Raw genomic sequence first — 25,955 nt, forward strand, 5'->3', positions numbered from 1 at the left:
AGCCTCCACCAACTGCTACTCAAATGACACTGTCTCCCTAGCCAATTTGTCCTTGATAACCACCGACGTTGCCCTCTCGGCATCCAACTCCTGGGTACGCTGAGCTATGTCTCACACTAGTACTACCTCCAACCTGGTGGTCAGCTCCTCCCGAGCCCTCTTTGCATCCACCAAGGCAACTTCACGTCCAGCCGAGACATACTCCGAGTTCCTCAAAGCGTACCATTCCTGCCTGGAGGTGGCCACAACCCGCTGGCACAAAGGCTAGGAGACGCCTCAAATCCTCCATCACACTCCCCAAAGGCTGCTAACTGAACTGAATAACTCTCTGCTGTCATACAATTGCGTGGACCTGCAATGCCTTCCCTCAAACTTTGTTTGTTCGCAACCTCCAAATCCGTCTCCCTCTACGGCTTATGGCTTCCCCGCCAATGCTTAGCTGCAGGCTTCTTTCTCACAGTACGGACAACCACAACACTTCCTGTGACATCTCTAATGCCCTTCGCCCAACTCCAACAAGTGTACTGTAGCTCAAAAATAAACTGGGGGTCTGGGGGCAATGCCCCCAGCGGGGTCGAGGGGTAGTGCCCCCGCGGGGTCTGGGGCAGCGCCCCCCGCGAGGTTCGGGGGCAGCGCCCCCGCCGCCAAGACCAATTTACAACCTTCAGAACCATACGAAAGTCCATGGCGCACATCATTTCTGTGATATTTTATGATGTCAAAACCCTTCTTCTCCACTCTAATATTTTCAGTGTCCTGGTTCCAGAGGTCATCGAATAATTTTCCAATCTGGTCGTTGTCGTTTTTTTTTTTTCCTTTGTAATGTCCCCGATGTCACCCTGTACGGTCAACAACAACACTGACACCTCCAATCGTACGACCACCTTCCCGTGCGGTCAACACCCTTCCACTGTACGGCTATGTGTTTGTTTGTGCGGTGTTGCGTTTATGGTTGCGTGTCTTTCTTCGTGCATGACGGCTGTGGGTTTCCTTTGCCTTTTTTTTTTTCTCTTTTTTTTTTCTTGTAATGTATTTTTTTCTCGGCCGTACTGTCAACTGTCGTACAGACTCGTACGACCGTATGTTTTTAAAAAAAAATAAAAAAAATCAATTTCCCAATTTAGTTGTCTAGAGAGTCGTCGGCTCGGGTCCCCTGTCTCTGGGATCGCCCTTCATCCTTCTCGGTTTTCCTCGCCCAAGAGTCTCTCGCGTTGGTCCCATGCCTCTCAAGTCGCCTGCCCGGCCTCTCGAGTCCCCTTCCATCCTCTCGGGTCCCCCTCCGGCCTCTCGGGTCCCCCTCCGGCCTCTCGGGTGTCCTTCCGGCCTCTCGGGTCCCCTGTGCGCTTCGCGTGGTAGGGTTTCAATTTGGATCCGTTGGTGGCAAGTCTATTTTCAATGGCCATCCGAAGACCTGGAACCACAAATTCTACAGGGACCACGGTCTCCTTCCCGTACATAAGAAAAAGAAGAATAATAAAGATTTTGAAAGCTGCGGCCTTCCACACAGGGTTCCAATCGTTGCCAATAATCTTGGGATTATCTACGTCATTGAGGTTTGGAGCGTCTCCCTTCCAATACTCTTTGTATTCCGGCAGGTACACCTCCTCTGTTACTTGCTCTGGTTCCTCCACTTCGAGCCTGTAGCTCTGGAACATTTCATAATCCTCCATCTGCCAATGGAAGAGCCCGTTCAATGACCTTGTCTCATCCTCGGAGCACTCTCCTAGTTTGAGAATCCCTTCGTCATTGGGCTCCCTGCAGCCCCATCCTTTGTCCCTCGAGTAGCCTTTTCCTTCACCCTCCGATTCCAAAGATGATGTCAGTTCCTCGTCAACAACCTGGGTCCTCAGATCAATGGTGTACTTCTGCCCCCCTTCTCCATAGAAAGGGTGTTCTTTTTCCAGTCGTGGTTCACCTTTGCTGTAACCAGCCACCCTCTGCCTAAGATGGCGTTGTACCCCTTCTTCTTGAGTGGGATTACCACAAAATCTAGTATGAAAGGTTGCGTGCCGATGGTGACCGGCTGGGCCATCAGGGTGCCGAGTGGCTTGATGCCGTGCTGGTCTGCACCTACCAAGTTGAACGTGGATGGCCATAGTGTTGGCTTCCCTAGCTTCTTCCACGTATCCTCTGGCAGTACATTCACCCTCGAACCTCCATCCACGATGGTGTCTTTGAGGATAGCCCCGAGAATTCCCATCTCTACTACAGCAGCCTCGGCTGACTGGAACTTCCGCCCATGTGGCACGCAAAGGTGCCTGTGCAGTGGTTTGTATGGAACTAAAAATGGCGGTTCTTAACTGTGGCATTGTTTCTAGAAGGTCCTTTACCCTTATAGGTACTTCCATCTGCAGTACTTGCCCAATGATGTTATTTTCCGCTTCTATATGGGATGATGTACTCGCCACCTCGTTGTCCCGTCGTTCGGCTGTCATCTCACGTTCAATATTGGCCTTTGCCTCCCGTAATCTCTCCTTCTCCGTACGGGGGTCGGGATAAGTGGTTTTTTTCGTCTGGGCGTGGGTGATCGCCAGTACTTCTTTCTCACCAGTCTTCTCAACCTTCTCAATGTTGAGGAGATTAACCCCTGCCTGTGGGTAATTTGCGTCCTTATGGTCGCCTGGCCCACACCATCGGCAGAGGTGCTGAGGGGTGGCTTCCTTCGTGTAATCACGGGCGAAGTGCCCCCACTGATTACAGGCCCTATATTGGATAATTGGTCGGCCCTTGGCATCATACTGGATACGGCTTCCGTTATTGTTATTGTTGCTATTCCTTCCGCCACCGCGTCTGTTGTCTCGGTAACCTCCAGATGATGCCGTTGTGTTGGTTTGCTGGGCCGTACCCGCTGGTGCGGATGTTGTGGCCTGCTCCATGAACAACACTTGGCTCATTTGCGTACTTCGGGTTTTCATGTTGTATGGGCACTCCTTGGTGGAGTGTCCCATCACTTGGCAAATTTCGCAGAATGCCTTCTTCGGGCAAGTACCCTTTGTGTGCCCCTCCTCTTTGCACTCAGTGCACCATATGTCCCCTTCGGTCCGACTGGTGCTTCTCATTGTTTTGAATTCCCTCCTCATTCACTCCATGTCTTTCTAGAGCGCTTGCACTCGTTTCCCAGCCTCGCTGTCACTGCTGCTTTCCTGTGACGAGTCATCCTCCTCGGACGAGCTATCCTTCTTCTTCTTCTTTTTCTTCGATGTCTTGGTCTCGCTCTCGAGATCCATCGCTCTATTGTATGCGTCTTCGTACGATGTAGGTGGAACGATTTTCATCTTCTTTCAGAGGGAATGCTTTAGTCCCTCCACGAACCATCGCTTTTTCAACCCATTTGCTGGGTGACTCTCCATTTTTCCCAATAGTTCCTTCAGCCGTCGGCTATAGGCTCGGATAGTCTCGTTCTTGTTCTGCTTCGTTCCATAGATCTCAGTGACTATTTTGTTGTCATCTCTCAGGAGGCGGAACTCTATCCCAAACTCCTTCTTCAGGTCGGGCCATGTGCCGACTTTGGCCTTGTCCATATTTGAGTACTAGTCTATGGCCACTCCTCTCAAGGTTGTTGGGAATTGTGTTACCCATTCGTCTTGGTCGGTAACACCGTTCGCTGACCATATGGTTTCGCATGTTCAACAATGGCGGACGGGATCTTCCTTCCCGTCGCCATTGAACTTCGGCAGTTTCTGTTTACTCCCCATCGATGGGGGTCGTCTTCCTGGAGGTGGCTGAGGCTGTGTCTGGGCCCCTGCGCCGCTCCCTCCGGTGTCGATGGTGTGTCCTGCGTCGGTGACTGGAGGTACGGTGTTTTGCTTGCCGAGTGTGGCACCTACTGTACGGTTATCCTCCCCTTCGTTGTCACCCGCGCCCACTCCTGGCTCCCTTTGGTGATCCTCACTTTGTGGTGTAAGGAATAAGTTTCTAAACCGATCCCGAGTCTCTTCGACTAGATCTCTCCTTAACCTTGTTTCCTCCATAAACTCTTCGTGGCTCCGCACCCTAAGGTGTTCTGGTGACACGTAGAAATTTCCGTCAGCTTCTGCACCCTCTGTGACACCTCCTTGGTTCCCCTCGGGCCACCCTTCGGTAGGTCGTCCTTCGGCAAGTTGCCTCAGCCTCCGTCTCCGTTCTACTCGCTGCTCCAGAATCAAGGGTCTTTGCGCGGCCTCCCACTCGTTCGTTTCTGCTTTTTTATTTCTATCTTTATTTAATATATTGGGCATAAATCACTTCCGTACATAGCAAGCACACGCCATGTACAAAAAAACTTATTATTTTTCCTTTCGGCCACAATTTATCTCAACATTGTGTTGGGATTATTATAGGGTTCAATTTCCCCTTCGCCGATTGTTCATCTCATCGACGGGTAGGCCCATCCTGTCTGTGCGCCATCCGCGTTTTCCGTTCCCGAGTACGTCTAGGCAACGACGCCAAATGTTTGCCCTCTTGGGTGAATACTTAAAGCATAAAGTACGTAATGCAGAATAATGCCATAGATATCAGACAAGTATCAGATATGTTATTCCATTCATAAGTGTCTCCCCTCACAAGTTACATTCGGAAGTATATAAAGATACCGAGGGGGTGTGAGCGCCAACCGTCGCACTGCAACTGCCACCCCTCGGTTGCCAACTAACCAACACAATTACAACTTAATTAACTAGTTTAATTTCCGTGTACAATATTGCCGCCAACAGAGACACCCTCACAACTAGACAAGAACAATGCAAGCTCCAAGGGATGAAGGATTTTCAGACCAGAGACAAACACCTACAATTGAATTAAGCACAGTTTGGGTTCAGACTAACCATGCACGGTGACCTACAATCAACAGACCCCCAATGGTATGAACCAGAAATGCATCTAATACCCCTCTACACTTCACCATTATAACAACCGCTGTAAATAGCAACACTAGAGGCAAAGTTTGTCTATGATAAATGAATGGATCACTTGAGATGATGAGATTCTGTAGAATTATGTTAATAATTTCACTGTTTCAAATATTTGTGTATGCTAGGTGTTGACGTGTCTAAAGTCGCGGAACTACGACTTCATCTGGCCAACGCAAAATAGAAATGCTAAGTATCCTATCCTCTCTTGAGATAAGGAAATCCCTAATGTTGTTTTAGATTGATCAATGGGGGATGACCTCAAGGTTTCGTTTGTTAGGTCTTGACTGCAGGATAACTCAGTGATTGATGTGATTTACTGGGAGCACAAGGGGACTTACGTTTTGCAACAAGCTGGCCTGTATCTGATTCTTGGACTGCGAAATAAAAGAAAAAGAGAAGGGTTTAGGAAGCCTAAGGACAAGGATGATAACAGCTGATGCAACGGGTAGCCAGATTTCGATAAACCAGTTCTTGTTTTGCCAAAGACACCCTCACAACTAGACAAGAACGGTGCAAGCTCCAAGGGATGAAGGATTTTCAGACCGGAGACGAACACCTGCAGTTGAACTAAGCACAGTTTGGGTTCAGACAAACCATGCACGGTGACCTACAATCAGCAGACCCCCAATGGTATGAACCAGAAATGCATCTAATACCCCTCTGCACTTCACCATTAAAATCCCCGCACTCTAAAATTTAACCAGCTGAAAGAACCCATGCAAACAGACATAAAACAAAGACAACAAACACTATATTTCAATGTTCATATATTTGCTTCAGCTGCCATTACAACAATTTCTGCAACATCTCTATGCTATGCTTAAATTCTAATCTATTCTAACTTAAAAATCTAACTATCTAACTCTAATTGTCTAACCCCTTTACAAAAGAAAGGCCTCTGCCTTTTATAGAATTTACAATATGAATTAGAGGCTAGGATGGATTGCATCCAAGGGTCCTGATCTACCTCCCAGAAGCTGGCAGCCTTAACCAATGCCCATTAAACTCTTAGTCATCTATTCAACCACTATCTCAATTACCTGCAACTGTCTGGATTCAATTTGAGTCTATCCGGTGGTTGGACATAACTAACCTGTGTCCCCTTTGTTTCAAAATATCTTGAGTGGGGCCCATAGGCAGTTTTACAATAAAACAGTTTCAATTTTCAGAAACTGGACTTCTGGAATATCTTTCAGCTGTGCACTTTTCTTGAGAACGCATGATCGATGCATTCAGAGTGTTCTTTGGTCTTTGGTCCTAGTGGTGGACTTTAGCTTTGTTCAACGACACGCTTCCCAACGCTCGGTTCAGATCTCGCACTCCTGCAATGCGTTCCTACATCTTCTTCTTCAGCTTTCAGCGCCTAGCTTTAATTGCGATCCTTCTTCGATTTGCACTTCAGGCTTTTCTCCTGGTTCTCTGCGATGACGTCCTGCGACCTGCCAATAATTAATCTCACTTTACTAAATCAATTTGAAAAATTAAAATTAATTTAACAAATATTAAATTTTAATGTCTGGCCCAAGAAGCTCTTTGTGAGATGTATCTTTGAATGTTCTCGCTTTCTTCTTTGGGAAATCGGGACCTTTAGGCAAGTTGAGAGATTTCGTTTTGAGTTAAGGCCACTTCTTTTGAATTCATTAGGGCTTTAGGATTAAAATGCGCGAGTTGTCACTTGGTTGATCCCTTGGCAAAACTCAACTCTTTAGCCAAATTGCGAACGCCTTTAAAATACTTTCTCCTTTTACCTTGCAAAGTTCGGCCCTCTGAACCAAAATGAGAGTTTTTGGCTTTTCATTTTAACGCCATCCTTGTGAAATTTCGTGTGATTTTACCTTTAATCACCTAAGTCCTGGAATTTCGAGAATACTGGAGGTTTTGCAAGATATACCTTTTAAGTTTTAACCTCCCTTCAGGCAATTTCGGATTCAACGAGTGAAATTCAAATTTTATTTAAAACCACGATGTTTGCCCACTCAATTTTCGGGCTCTTAGCATTTTGCGAGTTTTAAAACTTATTAGAGTCTCTTTATTTTCGGGCTATGAGGCCATGATTTGAACTTCGTGATTTTAGCCTCTAGTGATTTTCAGCCTGAGGAGGGTATTCAAAAAGTTTGAAGTTCAACGCTTTTCACTAACTTTCTTCCCCCTCCGCGATTTTGGGCTTAGGAAGCCTTTTGAAAAGTTTTGTCTTATTTCATCACACGATACTTCATATTTTTGGCAGGGGAGGCATTTTTAATTTTTTTTAAAAAAAGTCAATCATTCTCCCCTTTTCGCGTTTTTCGGCCTGGAGAGGCCTTTTGCAAAATAACACCTATCACGCGATTTATTTCGTGATCTTCGGCCAAGAGGGGTGTATGAAAAGTTTTTAAGTTCAACGTTCTCATTTTCGCATTTTCGGGTTGGAAGGGGGTTTTGAAAATGTCGGAAAGTTAAAACGCCTTCCCTCCACCGCGATATCCATTTTTGGCCATTTTGTCCATTTTGCAAAGTTTCATTTTAAACGCTTTTACTTATTCCGCCTTTTCAGCTTATTGAGCCGTTTTTCAAGCCTTACGATTTTCGGCCAAGGGAGGTAGATTTCGCGAGATTTGGAAGACTTTAAGTTTTGGGCTAAATGAAGTGTTTGATGACAGACGCAATGGCAAAATGAACTTGCCCTATGACTCCGGATTTGCAGGGTCAAGATGGCTTCGAACTACGGAATGAATCACTCCCTCGCGAGGGCAGAATGAGAGGGGGTCCCCTGTCAATGACGGGGATGGGTGTGCGATACGCACAGCACTAGGTAGCTAGAGTAACTCAGTATGTTCCCTGATGTAATAAGATGTTGATTAGACAATTTTATTTACTTTCTCATTTATGATATTGCTCTTCCAAACAGCATATTAAATATCAACTACGTAAGTTTGATATCTCAATATTTCAATATCTTCCATCATGCATACCATTACAATGCATTGCCATAAGAGTTTCCTGGTATTTCCAACTAACGGTTACGCTTAATACTAGTAGCCTGAATCCCATCATATGCTATGCACATAATCATTACTTAGAGCCCCTCATGATAATTATTAAAATCCCTTTCTAAGTAGCTGTCTGCATACTACTGTTAAGACAATTCAAAGTCTTAACATTTGGTATAATAGTAGGAGGGTTAGTGATTTTAACATCCAAGGATGGAAATTAAACTCCAGAAAAGTTCCGAGTCTTAGGATAGGCACATGAATCGAAATTTTTATCCAGTGTACATCTCTCTTATTTCAATTGGATGGTCATTGTATTGATATGAAAAGTGCTGTTAGGGCAAGTTATATAAAACAGTGAAGTTCTTTTTTTCAAAAACAAAAAGTAGATCTTTTTGGATTTTCCTGATAAGGATGCCTGTCACAAACGATGGGTATGATGTAATGACTGAAAGAATGCAAATTTCTAGTTTATGTATATTAATTGGTCATTTCCTTATGTGCTTTGCTTTTGATTTGTTTGTAGTTCACAGTTTCAAAAGTAATTATCATAGGTTTGACATTAACTTTCCAGATGAAATTTGATTTGCAGGGTATTTTGTTAAAAGGTGGACATGTATTGGATGCTCTTGCATCTTGTGATACTATTGCATTTGACAAAACTGGGACTTTAACCACCGGGGAACTTGTTTGTAAGGCAATTGAACCAATCCATGGACACAGTCTATCTAACCAGAAGAGCAACAATGGTAATGCTTGCTGCATTCCAAGCTGTGAACAAGAAGCACTTGCAGTAGCAGCTGCTATGGAAAAGGGAACAACACATCCTATTGCAAGGTAGAGTTCTCAAACCTAGTTTTTTGTATGGTTGCTCTGGGTGTAGTCATGTACATTGTATGATTAAGCCAAAGCTGTATGAACTATTCCTTATGAGAAATTTAATTATTAGTTTATGTCATAAAAAATGGAATAGTTGGGGGTCACGATGTTCTAAAACTTTTCTCTTGAGAAACCGACATTTCTCAGACTGTTTGTCATCTGTAACAAATGGTGGGCCATATCATAAAAATACATTTAAACATTCACAAACGTTTTAATGCTATCCATTATTGAGTAACCATATCATTTTCTGTCGAGTAATTCCTGACTTGATCTGTCACCCAGCTACTTTCTGGGATGGCTTATGTTCCTGTTAGGGTGTGTTTTGTTCTGTATATTTCATATTTTGTGTTCTGATTGATTCATGAAGAATCCTGTTTGGTGAAAGTAAAAGAATGTGGCAATTAAGATGGTTATCCCATGTGAAAATTGTTCATTAACACTCAGTGATGAATCTGAATGTGATATATATTTTGCAGTTGCATAAAACTCAATGACTTGTAACATATTTGTATGATGGTAATAAATCTTTAATGATTGTTCCATGCATAGTTCGAAAACTTGGACTCAACAAAAACTTGACAGTCCAAAATTTTGATATGGACTTGGCAGCCCAAAATTTTTGGCTTGGACTAGGCGAAAAATTGGCTTAAAAATACTTAAATTATAGAGCTCACACAAGTCTATTTTGATTAACAATTTGTCATAATTCAAAGCTTACATCTCATAATGATATAGTACACATGATCCTTGAACACACTCAAATTTCATATTTTCAAATTTTTAAACATTGTATGATTTAAATTTTAATTTCAACTAAATATTATCTACAGATTTCGCTTCCCCCTCCTAATGCTAGTACTATCTAGCCTCAAATTGGAAGATAAATCTGAGTTTTTATGAAGAGTGAATGATTTCTAAAGAATGCCTTACTGCAGTGCCTCCATTGCTACTGCTTGTCTCTCCAATTTATCAAGATCTTTGGTAGTGAACGTTATAACTACATCTTGGAGAGTCCAATTTGAATATGGATTGATGTCATCAAAATCAATGACATCATGTGAAGGAGCCTCCACCATTTTGGTTTGAAGTTGAAGTTTGTATTGAACAAAGACAAGGTCATTGAAGTGCTTTTGGATCAACCTATTTCTTTTCTTGGTGTGAATGCTGTCATATAGGCCCTAATTGTGAAGCACTATAGGATTGTGAAAAAACACAAGTAGCTAGACTTTGTTGATTTGGGTTCCAACATCAAAAATCTCCCACCACAAATCTACAAGTAAAGCATTTATAAAATCATAAGTACTAAGTAAAGGTTCAAATTTTATTATTAAGGTAAGAACTAAATTGTATTTGTCAAACAAGTTTGTGAATAAAAGGCTAATTCTTTTTCACTAGCTATTGGTTTTCCCTCCATCGAGTCTGTAAATGTGAAGAAATGAGTCTCCCCTTTGCACTGCTGTAGACCTCCAACTCATCTAGAGTTATGTCTTTAAGGTCTTTGTTGAGTGTCATCTCTCTATGCATGTAGTTCGATTTGCCATGACTTGCTTATCAGCCTTAAAGTTATTAGAAAAATTATTATTTACGATTTAGGTAGTATGCCATGACATATTTCAGCAATAGAGTTGGTTTGTTTATTTATGATCAATAATACATAAATGATTTTATATTTCCTCTTGTTTCCACCATAATAATGCAAAATCACCTTGTTGGTCCTATCCATGGCCTCGTATGATAACCCATTGGCTTGTTATCCTCATTGACCAAATGCAAAACCTTGTCCAAAGGTTCTATTACCTAAAAGTTGAAAACTAAATTATAATTTAATACAAATCCAAGAAACAACAATAGAAAACATCCCTCCGGCCCGATAAGGAGATATAAGAAGACAGAACCCAGCGGATGGAATAGGGAGGGATTTAGATCTTATAATGGTAAGATATTAGTATCAGCAGTTCAACTGGTTGTTACAGTCTGGTATGAGTTCTGTGCATAATATAATAAGCGTGGTACTTATATACATATATTTCTGCATACTGATTAATAGCACTACACTGTTGTTATAATTAATCCTATATATATAACATAGTAAATATTAGTCACAGTACTTATTAATCAAACAAATATAACAAGGAAGGAATAGGAAGGCAAGGATACGGTCAGGCAAAAGGGTGTTGCTAATATAAAATAATAACTGTTATCACTATATATGAAATACAACATTTTAACTCAGTCACTTATTAACATAGCAATATTGATAATGTAATATAACATAATGACAGTGTAGGTTCCAGACCAAGTTTTATTTGACATAAATGTCCTTCTATTGTTCTCTCTATGTACTAAAATTGTAATTCTAGGACAGAATATAAGAGGGTCCCATTAGGGGACATTACAGTAAACCTGGGGAGAGGTTCTAATCCTTGCACTCTACCATGGCTCCTTGCTAGACAGAGAAGGCTGTGCTAGTAGATGGCAATGACTCCTCCACCTCATCAATGTTATCCACTGACAATCCGTTAGCTACTTTTGCTGCAGCCACATCCTCCATTGCATGCCTCTTAAAATCAAGAATCTCATCTTCAATAAACAATGGGGGCTCTTCTCCCTACCCAATCATTATAAGGATCAGTTTCATCGAAATCGATGACCTCCTTTGATTTGTCCTCGACCTTTCTTGTGCAAAACGAAAGGTTTTATTGTACAAAGACAAGGTCATTGAGGCATTTTAGAGTTAGTTATTCTACTTCTTTGTGTGAATGGCCTCAAAACAAACTCCAAGTGTATTCACAACAAGATGCACTATCAGGTTGACACAAAATGCGAAGGGCTAATCTTTGAAGATCTGGTTTATTGGCACCATAATCATTTGATGTCAACAAAATCGACGTCTTGTCAAACTACCCTATCTTCTAGCCTTAACATATCATCCAACCCACATTAACATATGTATTGCAAAAAAAATCTGAAACATATCTTTATTACAATCTTCATATGTACATTCACACAACAAAATTCCTCAAGAACAATTATATATGTTGAAGATTTCAACAAGTAACAAAATCCAGAATTTTTTCAAGGGTTTCTAGGCACCTCCTGCCTTCATGTCTTTAAATTTTTATGCTTTTGTACCTTCTTGGCTTCACTCCTATTTTGAACTCTGATTTTTCCATTCATTTTACAGCTCTCATGGCTGCCTTGAACACCTACAACACAAACTGCTATCCAAAACATGTGTAATTCTACATTTAACTACTTTGAACAATCAACAACCCGAAGAAAAATAAGGGCTCTCTTTACATGTAACCATGATATTGATGAGTGGATGATGCCTAATGTCTGTCCACCCATCCATGACTATGCTGTATCCACTTGTGACCTAGGATTCCTTCATATTCTCCATTAAAATATTAATTTAGGAATATTTCTTATCCAAGATTGTGGTTCTCGATTTAGTCTCCCTTGGTGGCACATATGATGGTCCTGCTTTTACTATCTTTGCCACAACTTCCTCATAACAAGGAGAGTGAGCCACATGGAATGGAATACTATGGGCAAGAAAGACTTTGCCAATGGCATCACCTGCCTCATTTCTATAGTAGATTGAATAAGTTTGCTAGTGGGTTTGGAGCATCACTTGTCACCCTGCATTTCGTCTTAGACTCTTCATCCTTGAAGTAGAAGAAATTGGAAAATGTGCAATTGTAATAACCAGCCCTGTTCTAACCCAATTTCCCTTAAAAATAAATGAAGCTTTTTTTCTAATCAACTACCAAGACATTCTGTCAAACAGTTTGCTTGCAAGACAATGTTGGTTTTCTATATAAAGTTTAAACAGATCTCTTTCAGTTATTCATGAGATAATATTCACAAAACATTTTGGACAATGTTTCATTAATGTTTCCAGTGTCACAAATGCTGATAAATAAGATCAGAATCTCCAGTACTAATCTGATTGTAAATGCTTGCTTCAATCATTACACGATACTCAATAAAATTGATAAATGCAATAAGAGTAATTAAACTCAATTCTGACCTTCTTACACTTGTTTAAATCTGCACATAGACCATAACAGCAAACTGGAAGTCTTTTAAATTCAGAAGTCTTTGCTTTGTGAATCAGCAACTAGAACTGAGACTGAAAATATATGAAACTACGCACAGCCAGAGCTCAATATTAGCCTTCAAGTTGCCTCCTTAAACTTCAAATTTATTTTGTCCACAACCAAACAGCAGAAAGGGAACGGTTTCATATTTAAAAATCAAATACTGTAGCTGCAGCACTGTTCATGACCACTGTAGCATTCAACACAGACTCATTACCTCCCAGCAAACTCCAAGACGGGCAGTTAGCTGGAGCTTCATGACCATAAATTCATTCCCCCAATTCTTCAATAAATGCTTCTTTCATAATAAGATTGGCCCACAATTTTCCCTTTTTATGTTCTCCAAACCCCAGCAGCTGTAGACCTGCAAATAAATGATATTTCCAGCTCCTTCTCAATGCCAAATACCTGCAATAAGCTCTTGAAGCCCAAATAACTCCTCAAACTGATCATTGAAGCACAATGTGAATTCTGAAATAAATCCACCAATAGATGGAATTGGGTTTTCGTCCAATCCAAAAGAACCCAAGGGTTTCCTTCCTAGCGCACAAAACCGAAAGTTAGAAGCTCCCAATTTCTCCAAGAGAAAATAATAAACCAAGCTTGCCTGGAAATGAACTCTCAAAAGTCTTTATAACCTTTTCAAGGTGCTTCACTCTTTTCATCAATCAATGTGGGATAAATAAGTCAATTTTAGATTCCCATTGTAAAGTACATGAAGCTCCATTCACTTTTCACTCAAAATTGCTCAGAATCAGATGCAACTGAAAATGACTAGGCCAAATATCATCAGAGTCCTTGAAATATCATTGTTAGCTTTCGGGACCATAGCAAAATAGGCTAATGACAACATTGCTCCCAATAGGTTAGAAAGGGGACATTACAACAATTGACCTTTAATACAGTGCGAAAACACGCAATGGATTTCAAAGAATTGATTGAATGAACAGAATGAGCAAAACGCTCATAAATAATACAAGCTATTTACAAGAATAGCAAGTTTCTAAAAGAAACTGCTGAGAAGATCGAAGACGATCTTTCTAAAATAGAATATACACTGAATGAGCATTAATACTAAAATTAACATATTTTAATATTCTATTACCCTCCCTTAATGCTCAATCTATTAACTACACCTATAGACCCCCTGAATTTTACAAATTTATCAGGACCAAGGGGCTTGGTGAATATGTCTGCTGGCTGCTCCGAGGTAGGAACATACAGCAACTGGATGGATCCGTCTTCAACCAGCTGTCGAATATAGTGACAATGCGTTTCCACATGCTTGGTTCTTTCATGGAAGACTGGATTCTTGGCGAGTTTGAGCACTCCCTGATTATCACAGAACAAGGGAGTAGGACCTGCCTGGGAGACATGCATATCCGCAAGCATTCGCCGAAGCCAAACCGCCTCACAAGATGCCTTAACTGCTCCCCGATACTCTGCTTCCGTCGAGGAGAGAGCCACTGCCTGCTGCTTCTTACTAGTCCATGTGACAGCACCAGATCCCAAACTAAACACATACCCTGCTGTAGACTTACGGTCATCAACTGAACCTGCCCAGTCAGAATCTGTGTAACCACTGAGTATAGGATCAGAACTCCGAGTGTACAGAAGTCCATAATCAGAAGTGCCACTCACATAACGCAGCACACGCTTCGCTGCTAACCAATGATCAGCCTTGGGAGCTGTCATGAAGCGTGAAATGTAGCTCACTGCAAAACTGATGTCAGGTCTAGTAGCAGTAAGATAGATGAGACTGCCCACTAGTTGCCTGAACAGAGATTCATCCACAACTGGTGAGGATGACTGAGCTGAAAGTTTGAGCCCGGGTTCCATAGGAGTAGAGGCAGGTTTGCAATCCTGCATTCTGAACCTGTCCACAAGACTTCTGGCATACTTGGACTGAGAGAGAAAGATACTGGTCTCAGTCTGCCAAACTTCAACTCCTAAGCAGTAATGTAGAAGTCCCAAATCTGTCATATCAAAAGTGCGGCACAAATCCTGTTTGATCCCAGTGATCAAATGTGCTGAACTGCCAGTAATGATTAAGTCATCCACATAGACAACTACAAACAGAATATCATTACTAGTATGCTTGATATACAGGTTTGCATCAGATGGACTCCGCTGAAAGCCATGATCTGTCAGGTACTTATCAATTTTCATGTACCAAGCCCGAGGAGCTTGTTTCAGACCATAGAGTGCTTTGACTAGTCTACAGACCTTCTGTTCTTGACCAGCAACCTTGAATCCTGGGGGTTGCGTCATGTAGACTTCTTCCTGTAAGTCACCATTCAAAAAGGCACTCTTTACGTCCATTTGATGGACTTTCCAACTGAACTGGGCTGCTAAGGCAAGAACGAGCCGTATGGTACTCATTTTGGCTGTAGGAGCAAAAGTCTCCTCGTAGTCAATGCCTTCTTTCTGTGAGAACCCACGAGCAACAAGACGAGCCTTATACTTGTCTAGGGTTCCATCAGCTTTGTATTTTACTTTGTACACCCATTTGCAGCTAATGGGCTTCTTCCCTGAAGGAAGATCAGAAAGGGCCCAAGTGTGATTCTTCTGAAGACTCTGGAACTCAGCTTCCATAGCCTGTTCCCACTCAGGTATACCTTTAGCCTCTGAATATGTCTGAGGTTCAAAAACACTGTGTATGTTAGCCATGAGAGCAAAATTGACTGTATGCTGCTGTTTGCTCTTATTACGGGAGGTTCTACCCTCAATGAGCTCAGTATCCCTAAGATCACCAATAGTCTTGGCCCACCATTTAGGCCGGAGAGTAGAAGTGCTAACATCTGGAGGAGCTGGAAGAGGCTCAGGATCAGGAACAGGAGCAGCAAGAGGAGGATTATTCTCCGGAGGGAACTCAGGTAGTGCATCATCGAAAATAGATTCTGCATCATCCCTCCCATCAGGCGAACCTAATGGGATAAGAACACGGTGAGGCTGATCCTCAGAATTCTGCTCAGAAGAAGGGGACTGAAAAAATCCTCTGTCTTCATCAAATACAACATCACGACTGAAGATAAGACGTTCAGTGTCTATATCTATCAGTCTGTAGGCCTTATGGTGATCACTGTATCCTGTCATCATAAGTTTCTGGCTTTTGGAATCCAACTTGGAGCGCTCAGCATCTGGAATCCAAACATAGGCAACAGAGCCAAAAACCTTCAGGTGGCTGATCTGAGGCTTCCGACCAGACCAAACCTCTTCTGGAGTCTTCCCCTTAACAGCCTGAGTAGGAGAACGGTTAAGAAGGTAGACAGCAGTAAATACTGCTTCAGCCCAATACTTATTCGGAACACTCCTGTGTTGTAACATAGAACGAGCCATCTCAACAACCGTACGATTGCGACGCTCGACAACACTGTTTTGCTGAGGAGTGTAGGGTGTAGTCAACTGGCGTTTGATGCCATGGGTATCACAGAAGTTGGAGAATGCAGAAGAACAAAATTCCCCCCCGTTATCTGTCCTAAGAGTAATGATACTTTGTCCAGACTCTTTTTCAACAAAGGACTTAAACTTCTGAAAGATACTAAATACATCTGATTTATGTTTAAGAAAGTACACCCACATCTTTCTACTGAAATCATCTACAATAAGCAAAAAATATTTGCAACCAGTAACAGAAGATGTATTCATAGGACCACAAATATCAGCATGAAGTAATTGAAGTACCTTAGATGCGCGCCAAGACTTTCCATGTGGGAATGAAGTTCGATGCTGTTTGCCAGCTTGACAGGCGCCGCATACTCCAAGATGCTGAGTCTGAATATCAGGTAACCCTGAAACAAGTCCCTCCCGAGACAGCTGAGAGAGATACTGAATGTTGAGATGTCCATATCGCTGATGCCACAAAGTGCTAAGAGGAGAAACACGAGCTGCCAGAGCCACTTCAGGAGAATCACCAGTGTCAAGGAGCCTATATAGGCCATGATCCTCTAGACCAACAGCAACAGTAAGACGAGTCTCCCGATCAATGATGGAGCACTTGTGAGCACTGAACACCACATCTAGTTGAGGAGAATTCCTCATAATCTGGCTGACAGAAAGCAGATTAAGTTCCATTCCAGGAACATAATACACATTCAAAAAAAGAAGAGTCCTGCCACCAGACTGTATCTGAACAGTGCCTCTGCCAACAACTGTATACTCCTCACCTCCGCCAAATACAACGGAATCACTGAAAGGTGAGAAGTCTGTAAACCAGTCACGCCGATGAGAAAAGTGACGTGATGCACCAGAATCGATGTACCAAGCAGAAGACCTGGCATGATCTGAAGACCTCTTAGCCATAAAAGCATAAAAGGCGGACTCCTTCTGCTCGGAATGTTCTGCAACATGCGCCTTCTGGTGTGACCCTCCCTGCTTCTTTTGTTCAGAAGCGAGCCTCTGACGGCAATCTTTCTTCATATGGCCGTACTTGTGACAGTAATTGCACTGCACATTTTTCTTCTTAGCTCCATCCTGTGTCTGAGAAGAGCCTTTCTGCTGAGAAGACTGAGAGGACTGAAATTTGCCTTTATCCTTCTGAAAGGATTGAGCTGTGAAGGCATTTTCCGAGGAGGCTGATGTAGTACTACTACCAAATTGCTGTTTCCAACGATCCTGCTGTAGAAGTTTGGTGCACAGTTCTGAAAACTTCAAATCAACATTAGTGGAAGTAATATTGAGGGTTTCAATGAAGTGTTCATACGATTTCGGAAGACTTTTCAAAGTGATTACAACCATGTCTTCTTCCTCCATAGTCCGACCAATAGCTTCGAGTTGATCTCGAATGTCCTTAATCCTCGTGAGGTGCTCCTGTAAGGACATACGTTCGTCCATCATAATGGAGAACAACTGATTCTTCAGAAAGAATGCTCGGCTCTTGTCGGATGTCTCATGCAATTCCTTCAGATGCTTCCAGATGTCAGAAGCTGTCTTGCCGGAAGGAATCTGCGGTAACTGATCATCAGTTACTGAGAGTTTGAGAAGCATGACTGCCTCCCGATTGCGTTCATCAAACTTATCTTGATCTGCACCAGGTGTACCAGGACTGAGTTCTTTGCCCAAAACAAGCTGGTCAAGACGCCTATATTCAAAAATGTTCAACATACGCTGCTTCCAGATGTTGTAGTTATGACCATTAAAGCGTTGACTGCCTTCGAGCATCAGATTGGTGAGAGAAGCCATTTGCACGGTTCCCAAGAAAAATTCCTGGCTGACCCAGAAAAATCCAAGGACAACCCAGAAAAGCGTGCAAAAAACCCAGAAGGATTCTCCTGTCAGAATCTGGATTCGCGGGCTCGAAAATCGAGGCACAAAAATCGAGGCACCCAGAAAAATTGAACAACAACCCAGATTAGGTTTCGAAAAACCCACCACGAATCTGCAAGAAAAACTGAACTTCGATAAAAAACGGAAGGAAAAACTTCAATCGAAGTTTGCAGAGGTCCGTTTCCACGCGATAGTGTAGAAAAAACAGTTGCAGGTGGCGCCACGGAGATGACAAAGGCCGAAGCCTGCAGACACAAACAGATTACGGTTGCAGGTGGCGCCGCGGAGGTGACAAAGGCCGAAGCCTGCAGACACGAACAGATGACGGTGCCTGCAGACGGGTTCAGATCGCGACGCGAGCAGATCACAGTGCTCGCGGGTTGCTGGTCGCCGAACTGGTCACGAACACAGGCACTGTTGCAGGTCGCGGGAAGAGATTGCAGGTCGCAGCGCCGGAAACCACGAACCACGAAGCCGAGGACGAACACAGGTCGCGAAAAAACGCGACAATCCTGCAGCTCGCGCGGTAAGACACGACGCAAACCAAAACGACGATCCCGCCCAGAAGCCAAAAAAAATATTTTTCTTTCAAAAAAATAATTTCGAAAATTTCCACTAATTGGAAATTAGGATTAAAAAATTTTCGAAAAAAAATTCCTGTAGCTCTGATACCATAATACAGTGCGAAAACACGCAATGGATTTCAAAGAATTGATTGAATGAACAGAATGAGCAAAACGCTCATAAATAATACAAGCTATTTACAAGAATAGCAAGTTTCTAAAAGAAACTGCTGAGAAGATCGAAGACGATCTTTCTAAAATAGAATATACACTGAATGAGCATTAATACTAAAATTAACATATTTTAATATTCTATTAACCTTTGCAAAGTAGTAGAACTTTGTTTTTGGTAACCCCTCGTCCCTAGTGGCAAAGAAGAAGATGTAGGTGCATTTTCTTCACTAACACCTCATAACTTATTTATCTCAGCCCATTATTTGAAATTTTTGGCCAAATTCTCACATACTTCTACACGTTTGCCTTGGATATGGAGGTGGGAATCAACTCTAGTAATGCTGCCTTAAATTTCAACATTACAAAAGTGGCACTTTGACAACCTAGTACTCTAGATGCCATAGACTTTGTGACTTTGTTGCAAATTGTTGAGAGGGGACTTAAGATTAAAGGGACCTGTTGACGGGTGTTTTGTGACCACACCAACACAAAATAAAGTTTCCAACGGTCACTCTGTCCTCTCTTGAGCAAAGACCCCTTGTATGCTAAGATTGCGAAGATCATAGAGGTGACTCCAAGGTTCCTATTGTGAACTTGCAACTTTATGCTGGATATGAGCTCATTTGGCTTAGTGTTTTATTGGTAATCCAAGGGAGACTTACGTGCAGTGAAAAGGACTTGAACGAATTTGCATTTCAAGGAAATTTTATGAGTGGTTTGGCATTGATAAGTGCTTTTTTGGAACTTTTCTCAATAAAACGTGGAAAGTAAATAGGGAAGGGTTTAGGGAGATTCTAATCTAATCTAAGGAACTCAAAAGACAACAAAGGCTCAAGTGAAATTGACCACACTTTGTTTCGCCAACATTAGACAATTACACAAAGAGAGGTGCAATCTTCAAAGGTTGTGCATAAGATTTTCATATCACCAATGAATACCATTGAGACGAACAATATTCATTCGATAATCGAAGTTAGCCATACATATTCATGAGGCTTAGTCCAACCTTGCATTGCAAGTAGAAATCATCTACTTACAAAAGGTGCGAGCATATGATTTTACCATGAATTAGTGCTATCTATCTCATTCATCTAAGTTTGTGAAAACAAATCTAATTTAAGTGAGGAAGAGAAACCATGCAATTTCAAAATAACTCAAGTAATCACCAAAATCAATGAATCACTCTTATTATCTTGATAGCTTAAAGAAACAGTTTCTTACAAATTTTCCCTCCTTTACAAATGAAGGGGTGAACCCCTTTTATAGGCCCCAAAATGAAAATGGATGGACCAGATTACAATAAGATCAATGGCTAAGATTTACCCATGCAAAACCCTAATTAGGGTTTGACCAAGAGTGACCATATGTGGTGCGAAGTAGTGGGAATGGTTATAAATAAGGAATCACGCCCGTTTGTTTTTAATAAACCATCACTCCTAAATTTGGTGTCCACCTTGCATTAAATGACCCACTAATCCATCAAAGCACCCACAATGCAATAAATGACCCATCACTCCTTCATGCATTTAATAGATTCTCATCCAAAATAGGACGACCATTATCTCTCTCGATGACAAATGCGATGAATCTGGTCATGACGACCTTGACGTTTCCTACGGAGACACTTGGCACGGTATCCAACTTGTATTCCAACATGGCAGTATCCTTTTCACACTTGGAGGAAAACTTCTCCTATCTTGGCACAACCTCCTCGGTCTTGCGCTTTGTGCTTGAGAACAAGGAAACATTCTCCAAATGTTCCTACGAGAAGGATTCCACAAAGAAGAATTCATGCAGTGTGTCCTTCAGGTTGTCCACTGTTAGCTCCTCGTCAGTTAATCTTTTTACAAACAATGCTTCGATGGTATTGAGGATTTCCTCTTGAATTTTCTTGACCGCTGTCCTCAATAGAGCTGACACCATATTAGATCTTTTGAAGAAATTCCTTCCTAGTACTTACTGCATAGAACCACTGAGGGAAGTCATATGCGTCATTTTCCCAGATGACCTCTCCATCTATTGACGCCTCTCTGGGAGTCTCCATTTGTGCCTCAAGACGTAGAATAGTCAAGTTTTGATAGATGTGCGTATCCTCCCATGAATTGTCCACACTTTCCAATCTACCAAGGATAGTCAAGATCCTCCAATAGAAATGTGCCAAATCTTCAATGAATTTGCTAGCTGTAGTGAAGACGTTTTCTACTCATTCCTTAGAACATTGAGCCATTTTCCTTATTTCTTCTAGCCCATCCATTGATTCCTTTGGAATAGAAGAGGGAGGAACAAAAGTCTGATCTTCCTCTCTGAATGGACGCATCAAGCATCGTACATTCTCACGTAAGGCTTTTTTTTTCACTCTTCAACTTCTTGTTTTTCTCTTCCACTCCTTTAGTGCTAGGGAAGATTCATCAAATTCTTCTATCACTTTGCCTTGGTAACACGCCTTAGGTCAATCGCTGTAACATCATACTCTTTTGGAGTAATCTCATTTCTGTCCTTGTCAACCCTGGGCATAGCTCTATGCAAAGTCCTGGATCCTGATTCATCTCTCGTAACTTTAGAGAATTTCTTCATCACTTTCTTCTTTGCTGGCTTGCTTATCCTGTTAAGAAATTCTTCAATCTCAAGTGTAGGATCTATTTCTTCCTCTGGTTCTTTCCTCATTCTCTCTTTCAGCCAATCTGGAGCAGCTGCTTGCTGATCTTGTATCTCAAGTTGTCTGTGAAATGTCATAGTCTTCTTCCTACGTTTGATTTCTTGTTACTTCTCCTGTGAAGATGTTGAATTTTTGCACACTTGAAGAGCTATTAGGCAACTATGCTTCCTTCAACCTTGGCCTCTTTTGTTGTGGTTCCTCCCTTTGAACCTCCTTCCTTTTCCTTGTTTGCGAATTTCCAAGAACACTTTTCTCCTTTCCATGTTCTATCCTTTCCCATGGAATTGCTTCTTCTTGGGCTTGAGCTCTTGATGATCCTTCAGTGGCCTCATCTTGGGATTCCAAGTCTCCCATCAAATTGTAAGTCGGGCAGACATTCTTTGCCTTCAACTTTGTGATGTGACGTTCAACTCAGTGCCTCATGAATTTCATAACTGGCCTCCTAAAGATATCCAAATCATCAATTTTTGGTTCTGACCAGTTAGGTGCTTGAATTGGCTTATCTTTTTGCTTTTCATAATTTGGGTGAATGATATTCACATCTTCTTCTATCTGGTTCAGCACTTGGATGATTTCTCATATTCTTATCAACTTAAGAGACAATTTGGAAAACATCCTTTTTTCTCATTTCATAGTTATCCTTGGCATTAGCCCAATAATCCTCCAACTGCATCTTATACCTGTGCTTCACGCAGTTACCATCCTTGTCTTATCATATGGATTGAAATCCACCCTTGCGGTGTGATGTGCAAGGTGGTAGAATAACAATTCATCCGTTGATTTCTTTGTTGTTGCCAATGATGGGATTGTTTCATCATAATCTCCCATGAGGATCGAAAATTTGAGCCCACTCTTCTTCTTCTTTTGAATTTTGTCATAGGCAATCAGCTGTCTTGTTACATCCAACGACACCATTTTATTTGTTGGATTCCTTGGGAGTCTATAGGGTTAGACAGAGAACCCTTGGACCTTGATATAAGTAAATCTTGAAAACTGAATGCACTAGACCCCATACTTATTTACCAACTTCCTCGCTTCTTGTGACAACCTTGTGTGAACACCTCCTTGCAAAGATCTGACAATGTGCATGGTGCTGTACAAGTGCAACTATGGATAGCACTCATAGACTTTCAGCTGTCCTGGACCGCATCCCATAGGTCCTTTCCCTGATAATTCGCTGAACTTGCCCATTCTAGCCAACATGTAAACAATATATGAGATCATGTAGAAGGATTGGGACTACTTCAAATTCCTCAGCTGCTTGTCCAAGTTGTTGCTTGTTTGAAGTCCATGCTAGTGAGTTGCTTTGGCATATTTGAAATGTGAGGCTTTGGCTTATGCATCCATTTTCTGCTGACGATTCCAGCACATCTCTCAATGCTAGAATCATAAATCAAAGTCACTCTTTCCTTGGTCTTGTACATCATGGATCGGAATGTGGGGATTCCAAAAGCTTCACTGATTGCTTCAGCAGTAAGAATTGCCAAGAGCCTACCATCAGGTGCCAAAATCGCTCTTCTCCCAGCGTCATAATGTTTGGCACATTCCATGATTACCTCCGGGCATTGGATGGCAGGAGGGAAGCCGACAACTGCTACAATTCCGCTTCTAACTATCTTCTTGTGGGTGGCTGATGGAGGATGTCCATCCTGACCAAATATTCTCCTTCTGAATTCTCCCAACTTGAATGTTCCCAAGTTGTCACCGACTTCTCTCCATTTTGAAATAATCTGTCTTAGGGGGGAATCCTCTTTGTTCATTCTTGATTTGTGCCTGCCTGGAAGTGTTTGGCACCTTGCCAGATTTTGCCATTCCACTTTTCTTCATTTTTGCTCTTGCTTCAATTTCTCCAAAAACTTGATGTGAAGAATGAAGCCTTAAACCTTGTTTAAATAGGAATCATCCACCTAGCTGTTAAGTTGGCAATGAGATAATTTTAGCAGTTGCATTAATTCATTCCAATCACACTTCATGTTTCCTTAATGAGAAAGAGACAACTTGTTATTCCGGTGGACGCCACTCGTCATACTTGACTTCAAAAATAGGAACTTCCATAATATCTTGAGTTATGCTTCATTAATGCGGTATATTTCATTTTTGCATGTTACCAACTTGTCTTTTACAAGATTCTTTCTATCCTGAGCGTATATGATATATTCGGGAGGATTTCCTTGCCTTGGAAAAATTTAAAATTTCATGATTTTCTCCATTCCTGAGGAATTCTTGAGCGCATATCAATCCTGGAGGAGGAAAATTCCTTTCCTCGTGAAATTCTGCCATTTCATGTTCTGCGAATGCTTGGGCACGTTCTGTCCTGAAGGAGGAATTTTTTGACACTTAACCATTTTTCCATTTTCCCATTTTCCAAGAATTCCGTCCTGCTAGGAGCCCGGAGGAGAAGAATTTCCAACACTAAGCCAATTTTTCACTGTTTTCAGGAATTCTGTCCTACTTGGGAGTCCGGAGGAAGAAATCTCAACACTTAGCCATTTTTCCATTTTCCCGGAATTCTACATGCATGGGCACATTTGAACCCTGATGGAGGAATTTTGTGTTTTTTGAAATTTCCTCCACTGCCAGTGATACAGAACATATTATAAAGTTTGGTGCTCAAAGTATGCAAAATGCACTGAATCAAGATCTTGTTTGTGTGTGAGCTATGGCCATTGCTTTTCAATGAACATGGAAGACCATTGTATGATAGACAACTTTAATTTGTTGGACACTCATTTGTATTAGTGAGTGATGATTGATCAAATTGAGAGTTTCTATGTATTACTGAATCATCTTGGACACATCCTTTCAGAACTACGTAATTGTCATCAAAACAAAGTCCTCTATAGAAACATTACAGACTCTGATACAAAATATATTGTAAGGTTTGGGCTCAGATGTATGCCAAATGCACTAAATCAATCTCTTATTTGTGTGTATGCCATGACTATTGCCTTTTAATCATCATGGAAGACATTATCAAACAGAAGAGAAAAATCTGCCAAACTGTTGCTTTTTATTTAGCAATAAAAAGTTCTGATTGATGGATTTGAGAGTTTAAAAAAAAATGTAAATCAAAGTTAATTGCCAAAGACTGAATCCTTTTGGTATTACCTTTTCAGAACTAGTAAGTTAATTACATAATTGTGATCAAAACATCTTATAAAGTTTGGAGCTGAGTATGCAAAATTCACTAAATCTTGCTCTAGTTTGTGTGCAAGTATCATCATTGCTTTTTACAGCATGGCAGACATTATTAGAAAGACAATTATTTGCTGAGTTGTGGACTTATTTACATCTTGAAACAAGATACTATTGCCATGTCTTAATGAAGCCAAAAGCTGCACACTACTTTTTTCTTTGTTCAGTAGTCCCTTTAGCCTCATAAACATGAACAAGCAAATCTCTAATGAAAGTATAGATAGCAATTTTTCTTAGAGTGTTAACCTCTTAATTATGTTGGAGCCATTAATTAAACCAAAACAGAGAATCTAGCTGTTTTTATTTTGCTTTGTTCTGAGTGTCGGTCTTGTGTTATTTGATACATGAAGTTTTGTTTGTGTACTGTTTATACTGGAGATATATATTTTTGTCTAATGCATATGATAATTGTCCTGCTTTTGTTGACAAATGTTATCACTAGATTTACTATTTTCCTTTCCTTCTTTCTAACATAGAAAATGTAACAGAGCAGTGGTAGATCACACTGAGGGAAAAGAACTACCTCATGTATCGATAGAAAAATTTGAATCTCTCCCAGGCAAAGGTTTGGTTGCTACGTTATCTGTTGTACAGGTACATTTTTTAGCATTTAGTCAGATGTTTTTGTAGTTTGTGTTCGAGTTTTTTTTGAAATTATGGTGTTCTTCGAGTTTCACTTCTTTTCAGCCTCATTCATATGAATCATGTGCAAATTGACATACTGGTTTTCTGTTTCGAAAAAACATGCAAATTTTTTTAAAATTGAAGTGTAGATGGTGAGAACAAATTAGATATTTAAGTTTTGCAGACATGCGATATACAATGTTTATAAAGCATGTAAAAGGCTAATAGATTGTAAAATCTTATTTAGATCAACTTGAAGGAAAAATACAACAAATTATTCTGATATACCTGACATAAATTGATATCTAAAAGCATGGACAGCAAACAGATGGAGAAACGTAAACAAATGCCTTTCTTATACTCAGTTGCAATATATGCCATATAACATTGAGCCTTTTGCTTATTACAGACAAATTACATCTAGAAGGGGTCAAGACAATTGTACCAGCTGGACACAACTGCTGTACACATGTATGATGTTGGGCTTAGGCCTATGAACATTGCACTTAATTTAATTGTAACTTTCATAAAATCAAAGTGCTTTCTATTTATAGACAACAAATGTAGGTAAAGCATGACACGTATGATCTCTATCAAAATTCTTTTGTACATTAAACCTTTACTTAAGACTA

General features: G+C 41.2%; 1 protein-coding gene across 1 annotated transcript in view; it reads left to right on the forward strand.

The window, feature by feature from the left end:
- Positions 1-25,955, forward strand: part of LOC131068487 (probable cadmium/zinc-transporting ATPase HMA1, chloroplastic) — a 158,063-nt gene that overhangs the window by 36,772 nt on the left and 95,336 nt on the right. The window contains exons 7-8 of the mRNA XM_058003671.2: positions 8,451-8,695; positions 25,188-25,293. Of these exons, the coding sequence (XP_057859654.2) occupies positions 8,451-8,695; positions 25,188-25,293 (351 nt within the window). The remainder of the gene's footprint in view (positions 1-8,450; positions 8,696-25,187; positions 25,294-25,955) is intronic.

This window comes from Cryptomeria japonica, chromosome 3 (genome assembly GCF_030272615.1).
Source record: "Cryptomeria japonica chromosome 3, Sugi_1.0, whole genome shotgun sequence".
In the NCBI taxonomy this organism is placed as follows: Eukaryota; Viridiplantae; Streptophyta; class Pinopsida; order Cupressales; family Cupressaceae; genus Cryptomeria; species Cryptomeria japonica.